The following is a 14964-nucleotide window of genomic DNA, read 5'->3' on the forward strand; positions in this document are numbered from 1 at the left end:
ATAATGTTTTATATTGGATTTGATTCACAACAAATATTTTCTAGTAGCCATTATGATTTCCTTTTTTACTTCTAGATTATTCCCGAGTTTCCCAATTTCCAAGTATGTGGGGATTTCTACTTATAAATTTGTTATGAGCTTTAGGTTGATTACATGTGGTCTGTATGATTTAAACCCTTTGACATTTGTTGAGATTTGCTTTATGACTCAGTAAATGAGCAAGTTTTGCAAATTTTTCTGCAAAGTATGTATCCTCCGCAAGTGTTGAATGCAATGTTCTATTCATGTCCATTAAGTTAATATTGTTAATTGTGCCTTTCAAAAGTTCTATACCTTTACTGAATTTTCAAAATCTATTTATTCTATCAATTACCATGAGAAGCGTGTTAAAATCTCCCACTAAGAGTGAGTTTTTCCAGTTCTCCTTGTCTATTAATTTTTCTTTATGTATATTTGTGGTTTTTCATTACTGAAGAATAATAGAATTGTGTATTTTCCTGAATTAAAGATTTCATTCTTATAACATGAACCTTTATATCAACAATAATGCTTTTTGCCTTGAAGTCTATTTGTTTGATAATAATAGAGCTATGCCAATATTTTTATGGTACATGAGTTTCCAACTCTTATTTTCAATCTTTCTTTATGTTTGTTGAGTAAACATTTTATTGAAGAAATAGTTATTGAAGCATACAGAAAATGCACAAAACCACACATGTATACTGTATTGAACTTTCTCAAAGTTAACACAACTTTATCACCAGTACCCACATTATGTAACAGAACACAACCAGCACCCCGGAATCCTCCCTCAGGTCCTTGTTTAGAGACAGTCAGAATTTATATTTGTTAATAATTGTATAACACAAAATGGAGAGAAATCACTTACAGAAAGTGATAGGGAAGTGTTGAGAGAGAACAAGTTTAATGATGTAATGTCATTCTAAAGTAATATGTGGTTACCTTAAAAGATAACGTATTTCACAAGAAAATGAAAGAAGGTTGACTATTTGCATGAATTCTGCATAGGGAAGGATTTTTAAGTAATAACTCCAGCAAAGGAGGTTACAAGGAAGATGTCTTGGTTTGATAATTAAAAAAAATAAAAATTTCCTTAAAAAAAATCCCACAAAGTTAAGAGAGAAAAAGTTAACTAGGAACATTGCCAAGACAAAGAAGACAAGGATATATGTTTGGTATAAAAAGGCCTATATAATTCAATAAAAAAACTCCCAGTAGGTAATGGGCAAATGACATTAACAGGTAATTAATAAGAGAATTTAAAAAATTGGTTATCAAACTCAGGACAATAATTCCCTTACCAATAATCAAATAAATTAAGACTAAAGCAAGGAGATACAATTTTGGCTATCATATTAATTACAATTAAGGTGAAAATTGAACATCAAACTATGGAGAGCACATAGTCAAAAGGGCACTCTCATCTGGGAATGTTGGCAACATGGATAAAAAGTCCTAAAAATATTCTACTTAGACATCATACTTTTGAAATTATTAAAAGTAACAGACTATGAATATAAAAATAATTTCTTTTCAGAGACTTTCATTGCACCATTTTTCATAATAGTAAAAGCTTAGAAATCCCCTAATCATCTAACAATGGTGAAATGTTGTAGAAATCATGGACCTTTCTTCTGACGTAAACTTACAGAGCCAAATCTTCAGGAAGAGTTGTTAACATGGAGGCAACTCATGTATAAGATCAAGCAAAAAGGTATATATAATTGTACCTCCAGTATTTTCTCAACAAAGTAAAAGACAAAAGCAATTAGGAAAAGATAGGAGGGAAATGATGTAAAATATTATCAGTGATTGGCTTTAAATGGAAGGATAGTGAGTGTTTTTTTCCTTCTTTTTCCTATTTGTTTATGTTTTACAAATTACTATAATGTGCATATATTGTTCTGCAGTAGAGACAAATGATATAAACCAGAGTTTAAAATCAAAGAATCAAGGACTTTTTCCAATAGCTAATAATCACTGACTGTCAGAGTCTTAGATCTAATACCAGCTGTGTGAGTTTGGACTTGTCCCCTGACCTGTCCGTGCTTAGTTTCCTCTCCTAGAATTGTTCTTGCTCATAGTTCCAGAAAACAATGTGTCTTGTTGGCTGGGCTATCTCTGTGTGAAGGTTAATCCCTATGAGTGAATTCTCCCAAAGCTGGGCTTGGAAATGGTCCCTGAAACTCAGAGCACTTGATCCTTTCAGGTCTTGTCAACATTTCTTGTAGTGGGTGGGACCTGTTAGTCATAGTGTGAGCTGCTAACTAGGCTTCCTCCTGGAACCTGAGTTCTGTCTGATATCATTCTTTCGGTGACTCCAACTCTGATTGGAATCTGCTTGGACACCTATACCCTCTAATCATGTCATTCTTGTCCAAGATGGCCTTAACATTTCTCTCAGCTTCACTAAAATTTTGACAGACTTTTTCTGAGTTTAGGCTCTTGACCTGTTTCCTTGAACATTTACTTTAGAAAAATTGTAATTACGGAGAACAGATTGGTGGTTACCAGAGAGAATATGGGTGGAAGACATGAGTAATGGAGCACATATGTATGGTGACAGATGGATACTAGAGTTCTGGTGGTGAACGCAATGCAGTTGAAACAGAAGCCGAAATCTAGTGATGTGCACCTGAAGTTCAAAAATGTTGTAAACCAATGTGACCTTAATAAAATAAAAAAATTAATAATAAACAGTTAAAAAAATTAAAACGTGTAATTATAAATTCTTTCTCTGCCTGGTTGAGATGCAAATCTTTTTTTGTTTGGTCAGGAAGATTGGCTCTGAGCTAACATCTGTTGCCAATATTCCTCTATTTGCTTGAGGAAGATTGTTGCTGAGCTAATATCGATGCCAATCTTCCTCTATTTTGTATGTGGGATGCTGCCACAGCATGGCTTGATGAATGGTGTGTAGGTCCATGCCCAGGATCTGAACCCGCGAACCCTGGGCTGCCGAAGCAGAGCACACGAACTTAACAACTAGGCCACAGGGCCGGCCCCAAGACGTAAATCTTTTAAAAAGCTTTTTGCCAGTTTTGCAACTCAGGAATGCCCCATCTCAGTAAATGAGAGCCATCTATTTGAAATGTAGTGAATAAGGAAAGTAGCCCCCATCATCCAGTCTTTGTGGGAGGGTGGAAGTGTAACTGCAGTGGACAATGCTTTGTTCCAAGTTGCAAAACTACATCCTGTCATAAAGACATGAGAAGTATATTTTTCCTGTGGGTAAAGCCAATTAAGAAATACAGATGACCTGTGTTTTTCCACTCATCCCAGCTCTTAAAAATCTCCTGCCTTTTGTTTCAGTGGACTTGAGTTTAGACCGAGTTCTGCTCTCCCCCCATTGCAAAATCTTGAATAAAGTCTTCCTTGCCTGTTTAACTTTGGTGCAATTTTTGCTTTGACCCTGTATGGATTGCTGGTCACTCCCTCATTCTAGGCTGCAGCAGTGTTATTGCACAGTTGGTCCTGTTTCAGTCCTGCCAACTCAGGCATCTTTGTTTGTTAAAGCTGTTTGTGATGCTGAGCATCCATCCTGCCTTAACCTTGAGGTTTTCAAAATTGTGATAGAGAAGTCTAATGAGGAAGGCATTTCAAAAAGCCTGGTCTTTACTCTGGGGAAGGATTCTTTATGGGGTAGAACATTTTTTCCAGCCTAAGAGTCTCCACAAAGCCCTTTTCATGTCGCTGTTCCTCAGACTGTAGATAAAGGGGTTCAGCATGGGGGTGACCATTGTGTATACCACAGATGCCACCATGCCAGTATCTGCTGAGTAGGAGGATGAGGGCTGGAAATACACCAGAAAGAGTGTCCCATAGAAGAGAGTGACCACTGTCAAGTGAGAGCCACAGGTAGAGAAGACTTTGTGCTTCCCCCCAGCAGAGGGGACCCTTAGCATGGTATGGATGATGTGGGCATAAGAGACCAGGACACAGGTGAGAGGGACCACTCCTGAGAGGGCTGCTTCAGCAAACATGATGACCTGAAAGATATGGGTATCTGAACAGGCAAGTTTGAGGAGTGGGAGAAGATCACAGAAGAAATGTTGGATGGAATGAGAGGCACAGAAGGAGAATTGAGACATCAGGAGAGTGAGTGAGAAGGCCAGGAGGTGGGAGCAGAGCCAGGATGCAGCGACCAGCAGCAGGCATCGTTGGGGATGCATGATCATGGTGTAGTGGAGAGGGAAACAAATGGCCACATAGCGGTCATATGCCATCACGGCCAGCAGGAAGTCATCCAGCAGGGCCAACGCCATGAAGAAATACATCTGTACCAGGCACCCAGTGTGGGAGATGGTGTGGTGCTGTGTCTGGATGTTTGCCAGCACCTTGGGGACAATGGTGCAGGAGAAGCAGGTATCGATGAAGGACAGGTTGGCCAGGAAGAAGTACACGGGAGTGTGGAGGTGCTGATCAGAGCCGATGGCCAGGATGATGAGCAGGTTCGCCAACACGGTGACCAGGTACATGCCCAGGAAGAGCCCAAACAGGAGAGGCTGTTGCTCTGGGTGCTCAGAGAAGCCAAAGAGCAGGAAGTGAGAGATGCTGGTTTGGTTTCTAATTTCCTTCTAAGGCAGAGAAATTAGAGCAGAATCTTGCTTAAATAAAGATATGCTGTAAATATTACAGCATCTGAGAACTTTGTCTTTTTTTCTCTATTCCTTGAAGAGGTCCCTGAGATTCATTACTAACTATAACGGCAGGTGTCACATATGTACCAATATGAAGACTGTGGATTATGATAATCAGGCATCGTGATGGAGTGTAATTTGTTTTCTAGATTCCTGCCTTATGTCTGAATGAGGCTAAATTGGTTTTCACCGAGAATAAACCTCTACAACTTTTAATTTATTTTTAAGCTTTAGAACACTTGTTCAATCTTATTGCCTTATTACGGAGTCCTTTGAGGTCATGCATATACTAGGATTTAGTGGGCAACATGAGGTGTTGTGTGTATATGTGTGAATGTGTGCTTTTATTGAGATAAATGGAAGAAAGAGTCTCTAGGTGTGTTGGGAGTGCTTCGTCTTTTTGTATTTGAAGACTACTCCAATGAATTAATGCAAATATTTAAACTTTGTTGACTGAAAAGTACTTTGTCAATAAAGGGTATGTTGTGTTCATTATTGTCATCAGCTTCACCATCAATGGCAGCAGTTTTAAGATTACAGTCTTTGGAGCCTAGAGACTGGTTGGGAGTTCTTTCTCTGCCCGTTCTCTGGAGTATGTTCTTGGGAAAGTTACTTAAGCTCCCAAAGTCCCTGTTTTCTAGCTTGTATGATGTGTACTTGCTTCATAGAGTCATTGAAGTTCTTACCAATATAACGAAAATGGAGGGCAGGACTCAATTAAGGGAATGATTCTTATTGTCATTGTCGATAGGAGTTGATGGAATGTGAGGCTGGGATCCATGATGCAAGGTTTAGCATCAGACAATATGCTTTATAGCGCTGCTTCTCACGTCTTTTTTCACTTAGGTAAATGCCCCCTTTGAGGTTGCTTTCTTTGTGTTTAGGTCAAATAATAACACCACCTGATAGGTTTACTGAGGAGAAAAATGCTAGATTAATAGAAGTTTCTTCATGAACCATGACGTGCAGTCAAAATGAGAAATTCCAATGTCCCTGTTTGATGGCGTGGAGGGATGAGTGCAATCGACAGCCAGAGGCAGCATGTGTTAATGTCACACTTGTTTAGTATGGTGATTAAAAATATAATGTCCCCTCTGGAGTCTGAACTTCCCCACTCTTTGCTCTCTGTGTGCCTTTGGGAAAGTCTTTCTGGTCTTCAGCTTTCACATCTGTTTATATGAGTAATACTAGAATTTACTGTATACATGGTCGTGAGGATTAAATTAGATAGTGATTATAAAATATTTAGACCAAGGCTGGCACATAGTAAGTACTCAGTAAATATTAGCTGTTGTTGTTATTGTTGTTGTTAATACATGAGAGTGCTTCACCCCGTGTCATTGGTCCTGGTCACTGTTTGAGAGGAGACAGGTTTGTGAATTATGAGGTTTGAGATGAAGAGCCATCATCATCATCACCATCACTGTCTTTGTGGGGTTATGACTCTAGTCAGAACTATCACTGACAGAGCATCTGCTTTGGCATCTGAAAACCGATGGTAAACTCGGTCAAATAACTTAATCACGCAAAGCCAGGTATCATTAACTGTACAATGGGAATAAATAAATCTATTTTAAACAGTTATTCACTGACTCTAATTAAAAAAAAGAAAGAATGTGAGCAGGTTTAGTAAATTGCAAATAGTGGTAGCAGAGTATAGTGCTGGTAATGGCCAAGGGTGGTGGTGAGAGTGATTCTATGAACCACTCCTGTCCAAGTGGATGTGATCTTAGAACTGATGCTGTGATGGTGAGGTTGGTGATGAAAATGAAGTGATGTGCCCTTTATTAATAAAATGCTCTTCCATTTACAAAGTTCTCATATCCACGGGCTTTGTTATTGCACAGGTGCTACGTGCTGTCACTGATGGAGCTTGAGGAAGGGAAGTCTGCGACTCTCCATAATGACCTCAGGCTGGACCATCAGGAACCTGATGAACACCTGAGATTGGCACTGCTCATGGAGACCAGAGGATCTGGGAAATAATAGGCAGAGAGTGAGAGAGATGTAGGAAAGAAAAGGGAAAAGGGAGAAGTTCTAATGGGCTATGTGTGTGTGTGTTAGTGCATGTGCCTGTGTACACGTAGGGCTTTTGGTAGACTGTGGTCTCCCTCCCCATGCCAGTGCCTTAGTGCTTACCTGGAAGTGCTGGCCAACCTCAGTGCCTGACTCTATCACCAAGGAGGGTGGGTTCCCTGCTCCTTTGCCTCTCCAGAAAGACACGATTGGAGCTCCAGAGACCTTCCCTCTCTGCTGCAGCTGCACAGACTGAAGACTCAAGAGGAACTGCCAACTATTCACATACAGGGTCTCCTGGGACCCAATCCCAGACTTTCTAGAGACAAGATGAAGCAATTCTAGACTGTCGCCCCCTGAGTCCCAGCCCACTGGAATTACTTTGATTGATTTTTAAAAGCATTTAGATTTTTTTTTACCAGACAAAAATATATAACTATTTAAAAAATTTTGCTTTCTGACTCTGCTTGTGCTGTCAACATTTTGCAATGATTTTTTGCTCCTCAGTAAGTACTGTGGACCAAATTATGTCCCCCAAATTTCATATGTTGAAGCCCTGACCCCCACTGTGGCTATCTGGAGACAGGGTCTTTAACATATAATTAAAGTTAAATGAGGTTTTAAGGATAGAGCCCTAATCTGATAGGACCACAACCTTATAAGAAGAGGAAAGGAGAGAGATTTTGCTCTCTCTGCCATGTGAGGACATAGAGAGAAGGTGGCAAGCCAGAGTGGCAAGCTTTCACCAGAATCTGACCATGATGGCACTCTGATCTTGGGCTCCCAGCCTCCAGGATTGTGAGAAAGCAATTGTCTATTTTTTAAACCACTGAGTTTGTGGTATTTTGTTAAGGCAGCACGGGCTGACTAAGACAATAAGGAAAGCATGTTTGATCCTGAAATGGACAATTTAGCACATATGGAAGCATCATAGACTCTACTGGCATGTGTGTGAGTGTTTGTTTGTTTGATTGTTTTAGACAGCTTTATAAGAACTTTAGGTGTCAGAGAACAAAACTCTTAAAGTAGTCCTGGCCACACGCCACATGTAGATTTTGGTGCTTTCTCACCTTCTTAGTATAAATGCAAACCTACTATCAGGGGTTTGGGACAGTCTAGTTTTGTTAGAGGTTCTACTGTAGGATAACCTGTCACAGTTCCTCAAATGCTAAACCCTTTTGTATGCCTCTAGACATAATCTCTGAAAGAGGAAAAGGTCTTTGACTAATTTTTGAAGTTAAACCAACCTTGCATTACTGGAAAAATCCAACGTGATCATGAAAAATTATCTTTTCTTATGCTCTGGTGGATTTGTTTTGCTAGTGTTTTGTAAGTTTATATTCATTAATGAGATCGGATTGTAATTGCCCTTTTATGTAATGACATTGTCAGCTTTTGATGCCAAGGTTTGCTTATCTCATAAAGGAGTCTTGTGGATATCTCTTATGTTTTATTATCTGGAAGAGTTTGGTAAGATAAGAATTAATTCTTTCTTGAAAATATTTTTTTTTAGTGAATCCCCTGTTTTAGCCATCTGGGCCAGGAATTTTCTTTGAAAAAAGATTTTGAGTACTGATTTAATTTTCTCGATGGTTATAGATCTATTCAGATTTTAAATTTCTTCTTACATCAGTTTTAATGCTATATTTTTATAGTGGTTTGTCTCTTTTATCTAAAATTTCAAATTTATTGACATAACATTATTCATAACATCCTCTCATTTTATTTTAATATCTGAAGAGATGTCTTTATTTTTTTCTTATTAGTTATTGATCAGTTTCATCAGAGGGATATAAGTTTTGTTGATATTTTCAAAGAATAATGTTTTAGCTTCTTCGACCCTCTCTATTGTATTTTCTTTCTATTTCAGTATTTTTTCTCTATCTTTCTTTCACTGTTCTTGCATTGATTTTGCTATTCCTTTTGTATTCATGCTGGATGCTTACTTTGTATTTTGCAGCTTTCCCTCTTTTTTTAAGTTTTATATGTATGGCTATAAATTTCCCTTAAATAATGTTTTAGTTGCATCCCACATTTTCCCTTATGCAGCATATTGGTTTCCATTCATATGAAATATTTTTTAATGTTTACCATTTTTAAAATTTGACTCCTAGATAATTTCTAACTATGTTCTTTAATTCCTGGTTATCTGGGGAGTTTTCAAGTTATAGTTTTATTATTGATGTTTAGCTTAGTTGCATCGTGTTCTGTATGATTTCAATCCTTTGAAATTTGTTGAGATTTGCTTTATGGCTCAGTATACAGTCAAGTTTTTAAAATGTTCCTGTGTGCTTGAAAAGAATGTGTTCTCCACAAGTATTGGATGCAATATTTTATATGTGTGTATTAGGTTAGTATTGTTTATTGTGCTTTTCAAATCTTTTATATATTTACTGATTTTTTTGCCCTACTTGTCCTATCAATGACTAACAGAAGTATCTTCTGTTAAGTATCTTCTACTAAGAGTGTGTTTTTGTCTTGTTCTCTTTGTTGTTCTATCAATTTTAAATGTCTATTTATGGCAATTATTTTACTCAAAAATTTTAGAACTGTTGTATCTTCCTGGTGAATGAAAAATTTCATGCTTATAACATGAAACTTTATATCTGTAATAATGCTTTGTCTTAAAGTCTAATTGTTTGATAATGATATAGCTATGCCTATATTTTTATAGTATATGGTTTTTCAACTTTCTATTTTCAATCTTTATGCATTTAGCTTTCAAGTTTTCAAGTAAATGTTTAATTGAGGAATTAAGATATACATAAAAGTGCCCAAAGTAATAAATGTATGGCTTGGTGAATTTTTTCAACTTGAACACATCTATTAAGCCAGCAGCCAGGTCATGAAACAGAATATGAACAACAGCCCAGAAACCCTCTTTGGGTATCCTTTAAATTACCAATCTTCTCCCCTCTCCCCAAACAACTCAACTTTTATTTTATTGGTGAGTGTGCCTGTTTTTGAACTTTACACATATGGAATCTTCCAGTACTTGCTTTATTGTATCAGACTCCTTTTACCCGATAATATGAGAGTTATATCCATTTATTTACACTTAACAGTAGTCTATTTGTTTTCATTGCTGTGTAGAATTGGATTGGTGAATAACCTAGAATTTATTTGTCGATGTTACTGTTGGTGGGCATTTGACTTGTCTCCAGTTTTTGGCTATAACAAATAGTACTGCTGTGAGCATTTTTATTCCAGACTTGTGGATTCCTCTTGGATATATCCTTATGAATGGAGTTTCTGGATCATACCATAATGCACATGTCAGCTTTAGTAGATACCATGAAGTAATTCTACTGTTGTACAAATTTACACTCTCACCAGCAGCGTCTGAAAGATACTGCTGCTTCATGTGCTACAATTACTTATTTCATCAGTCTCTGTAGTTGTAGTCATTCAGGCAGGCGTTTGCTGGTGTTGCATTGTGGCTTTAGTGTGCATTTTCCTGATGACTGATAGTGGTTGAGAAACTTTCAATGTTTATTGACACTTAATCTATACATTTCTTGTGACATATCTATTCTAGTCTTTTGCTTATTTGTCTATGAGCTTTCCTTCTTATGTATGTAGATTTGGGGAGTTGGGCGGCAGCACAGGTAGCAAAATGAGGGTGAGCTCTGAGTTAGGAAGACCTATTTGCAGCACTTTGTGTTCAGGTAAGGTCCTTTGTGCCTGGAGTTGTCTGTGAAGTTGGCACCTAGCCTTGGTTGGCTGTGTAGTTGCCATCCTTAGACTGAATGCACTGCTCTCTTTTGGTAATTCCAGTTGAAATTAAAGAACTACTTGGAGGGGAGCTCTGAATACGTTCCACGATAGATTCTGTATTTCTTTCCAAGGTGGGTCTGCTTCTATATTTGCTGTCCTTGGTGACCAGGAATCAGAATATTCACCATTGACCTAGCTTTTGCCACAATATCTGAGACATCTGGATACTTCAAACTCTATCATTCTATTAGAGAAGGACCGAACATTGAAGTTAACCTACTAAAGAGAATTACAAAGTATTCCTATGTGTATAGTTTACTCCATTTGAATAAGTCTCTATAGCTTCAACACACATTAATACAAAGAGGCAAATTAAAGAAGAAATTCCTTCAGGTGATCTCTGTGAGCAGCGGGACTAGATAGAGGTTGTAGAGGAGTGGGTCTTAGTTGGCCTGGAGAAGGAGAAGTCACCACGGAGAGGAAGATGTGTGAGTAAAGACCGTGAAGTAGAATGTAGCTGGTGTATAAGAGAGATTGACAGCTCAGAGACACTCTGCATTTCTATCTGTTAAGAATTGTGTGAAACAAAGAAACCAAAAGAAAAAAAAAGGGAGAAAATTCTTGCAGAAAATGAGAGGAATGTGTTGGGAAAGAACCACTTGAACTATGTTATTTCCTTTTAAAATGTTTCATTAAAAAATAATGCACCATGAGAAAATGAAAAAAAGTCAACTATTCATTTGAATCTGCATAGAGATTTTTCTCATTATATCACAAGCAGAAGAGGCCACAAAGAGGGAAGCCTCTTGATATATAATATACAAATTGAAAACTTTACATAAAAAAAGGTCCCAAAGTTAAAAGATGAAGTATTAACTGGGAATGTCAGAAAAACAAAGTAGACAAGGATATGTATATATATTTTCTTTTTAAAGATTTTATTTTTTTCCTTTTTCTCCCCAAAGCCCCCCTGTACATAGTTGTATATTCTTAGTTGTGGGTCCTTCTAGTTGTGGCAAGTGGGATGCCACCTCAGCATGGCTGGATGAGCGGTGCCATGTCCGCGCCCAGGATTCGAACCAACGAAACACTGGGCTGCCTACAGTGGAGTACATGAACTTAACCACTTGGCCACGGGGCAGGCCCCCAATGACATATATTTTTAATGTACAAAAAGCTGATGCAATTCAATATAAAGCACTATTGATACTGTTTGATTACCCTAAGTAGCACTTGCTGCTCCTTGTCCCCTGTCCCAGTCATCCTAAGTGCCATCCTCCAGTGAGAGGCATCTTCTTGCCCAGGGAAACCCGCCTGCCTCTGCTCCCTTCTTCTGGGCTGAGAAGGCTTTAATGTGGGAAGAGGGGCCCGTATCCAGTTCTGTTCTCTACCCAGCTTTCTCTTTACCACCCACTTGCTGCACAACTATTTTTTATGATTCTTTACCTTCCTTCCAAAATAAGATTCCTTTCTTCAGTGTTTTTCTGAGGAAAAGAGCAATCATATTGCACAATGCCCCCTCAATATTGCTATAGAAAAAGAAAGATCCAGAAGTCATAGGGAGACAACTCATGTTATAGATTAAGTAAAAAAATTTATATACAATTGTGCTTACAGAATTTTCTCATCAAAGCAAAAACGAGAGCATTTAGAAAAAGACAGACAGGTAATGATGTAAAATATTAACAATGATTGTCTTTAAATGGAGGGATGGTGGGATGGTGAGTGATCTCTTTCTTTTTCCTAGTTTTTTGTGTTTTACATTCTTTTACAATGCACATATATTGAGGTAGAGTAGAAGCTTAACTCTGGTGGTTGATGCTTGTTCCAAGTTGCAAAACTACATCCTGTCATAAAGGTATGGTAAGCATATTTTTCCTTTAGGTAAAACCAGTTATGAAATACAGATGGCCTGTGTTTTGTACTCATCTCAGCACTTAAAAATCCTCCCACCCTTTGTTTTGGTGGACCTGAGTTTAAACAGTGTTCTGCTCTCTCTCCCTATTGCAACAGACTTGAATAAAGTCTTCCGTCCCTGTTTAAATTTGTCTGGTGCAATTTTTGCTTTGATACCCTGTAGGGATCGCTGGTCACTCCCTCTCTCTAGCCTGCAGCCCTGTCTTCAGCCGATTGGTCCTGTTTCAGTCCTGCCAAGTCAGGCATCCTTTCTTTGTTAAACCTGCTTGTGATGCTGAGCATCCATCCTGCCTTAACCTTGAGCTTTTCAAAATCATAATAGAGAAGTCTAATGAGGAAGGCATTTCAAAAAGCCTGGACTTTTCTTCTGGAAAAGGATTCTTTATGGGATAGACCATCTTCCCAAGCCAAGGAGTTGCCACAAAGTGGCCTTCATGTCCCTGTTCCTCAGGCTGTAGATAAAGGGGTTCAGCATGGGGGTGACCATTGTGTATACCACAGACACCACCATTCCAGTATCTGCTGAGTAGGAGGATGAGGGCTGGAAATACACCAGAAAGAGTGTCCCATAGAAGAGAGTGACCACTGTCAGGTGAGAGCCACAGGTAGAGAAGACTTTGTGCTTCCCCCCAGCAGAGGGGACCCTTAGAATGGTATGGATGATGTGGGCATAAGAGACCAGGACACAGGTGAGAGGGACCACTCCCGAAGGGCTGCTTCAGCAAACATGATGACCTGAAAGATATGGGTATCTGAACAGGCAAGTTTGAGGAGTGGGAGAAGATCACAGAAGAAATGTTGGATGGAATGAGAGGCACAGAAGGAGAATTGAGACATCAGGAGAGTGAGTGAGAAGGCCAGGAGGTGGGAGCAGAGCCAGGATGCAGCGACCAGCAGCAGGCATCGTTGGGGATGCATGATCATGGTGTAGTGGAGAGGGAAACAAATGGCCACATAGCGGTCATATGCCATCACGGCCAGCAGGAAGTCATCCAGCAGGGTCAATGCCATGAAGAAATACATCTGCATGAGACATCCAGTGTGGGTGATGGTGTGGTGCTGTGGCTGAATGTTCACCAACACCTTGGGGACAATGGTGCAGGAGAAGCAGGTATCGATGAAGGACAGGTTGGCCAGGAAGAAGTACATGGGAGTGTGGAGGTGCTGATCAGAGCCAATGGCCAGGATGATGAGCAGGTTCCCCAACACGGTGACCAGGTGCATGCCCAGGAAGAACCCAAACAGGAGAGGCTGCTGCTCTGGGTGTTCAGAGAAGTCCAGGAGCAGGAAGTCAGAGATGCTGGTTTGGTTTCTAATTTCCTTCTGAGGCAGAGAAATTAGAGCAGAATCTTGCGTAAATAAAGCTAGGCTCTAAGTACTACAGAGTTCAAGGACTTTGGTATGTTTTTCTCTATTCAGGACACTGGGATTCACAAGTAGCTGTAACAGAAGTTTGCAAATATGGACCAATATGAGGGCTGTGGACCATGATGATGAGGCATCAGGGTGGAGATGTAGGTTGGAGTTTCCTGTGATGTGGCAAGTTTTCCCCACGGATTGTCTGAGTGAGACTGAACTGGGATTCACCTGAAAGAATCTCTTCAAATTTAATTCCCTTTTTAAGACAACTTTAGAGCAGTTTTAATTTCATTGTCTTGTGGGGTCATTCATACGCTAGGATTTAGTGGGCAATACAGGGTGCTCTGTGTGTATGTCTGTGAGTGCGAGTGCATGTTGAGGGACATGGAAGAAGGAATAGTTTCTTCAGAGAGGAGCCAGCTGAGACTTAGAAGTCTCCAGGTGTGCTGGAAGTGCTCTTCAGTGAGGGTAGCGTGGATATGAGCACATTGCAAACTGAAAAGTGCTTTATCATTCACGGCTCGTCATTTTCAGTTTAATGATCGACTTCACCATCAACATCTTTCATTTTCACATCTGGGCTTTGATATCCTGGAGACAGGATGGGAATCCTTTCTCTGTTCCTTATTTTCATCCTGACCTTGGTCAATTACTTAACTCTGAATCTGTTTCCTAGTCTGCACCATGTGTAACTACTTGAGAGAGTCATTGAAGTTATTATTGAGGTAACATATATGGAGGACAGATTACTCAAAGGTAGTGATGTTATTGTCATTGTTAGTGATACTTGATGCAATGTGACCCCGGGACACATGATGTAGTGGAAAAGCATCAGACGATGTGCTTTATAGCTTGTTTCTCACGTGCCTTTTAAACTTGGGGATGTGTTTATTTCCTTTGAGCTTTGCTTTTCTTGTCTATAAGATATAGATGATAATAATCCTACCTGATAGGTTTGTTCAGGGGACCAAATGCTGGAATCAGCTGAAGTTTCTCTATCAACCATGCTGTGCAATCAAGATGAGAAATTCCAACGTTCCTATCTGATGATGTGGAGAAATAAACGCATTGAACAGTCATTGGCAGCATGTTTTAATGTCATATTTGTTTAGTGTCATGATTAAAAATATGATATACCCTCTGGGGTTTGATAGAATTTTCTCACTTTTTACTCTTGATGTGACTTTGAGAAAGTCACAACCATTTTTGGCTTCAGTTTCTACATCTGTTTAAATGGGGTAATGATGGAGTTTACTATATATAGTGGTCATGAGGATTAAATTAGATCACAATT

The 14964-nt window shown here is 39.1% G+C and overlaps 1 protein-coding gene and 1 pseudogene across 1 annotated transcript; both read right to left on the reverse strand.

Annotated features, from left to right (window-relative positions):
- Nucleotides 1-3656: 3656 nt before the first annotated feature.
- Nucleotides 3657-5868, reverse strand: LOC106830796 (olfactory receptor 1G1-like). The gene is made up of 2 exons (XM_070519940.1): nt 5860-5868; nt 3657-4598 (listed from the first exon to the last, which is right to left on the reverse strand). The coding sequence occupies exons 1-2, from the start codon at nt 5866-5868 to the stop codon at nt 3657-3659; spliced, it is 951 nt and encodes a 316-aa protein (XP_070376041.1).
- A 6825-nt stretch (nt 5869-12693) lies between these two features.
- LOC106830795 (olfactory receptor 1G1-like) lies at nt 12694-14676 on the reverse strand (annotated as a pseudogene).
- Nucleotides 14677-14964: the final 288 nt, after the last annotated feature.

The sequence above is a fragment of the Equus asinus genome, chromosome 10 (assembly GCF_041296235.1).
Source record: "Equus asinus isolate D_3611 breed Donkey chromosome 10, EquAss-T2T_v2, whole genome shotgun sequence".
Classification (NCBI taxonomy): domain Eukaryota; kingdom Metazoa; phylum Chordata; class Mammalia; order Perissodactyla; family Equidae; genus Equus; species Equus asinus.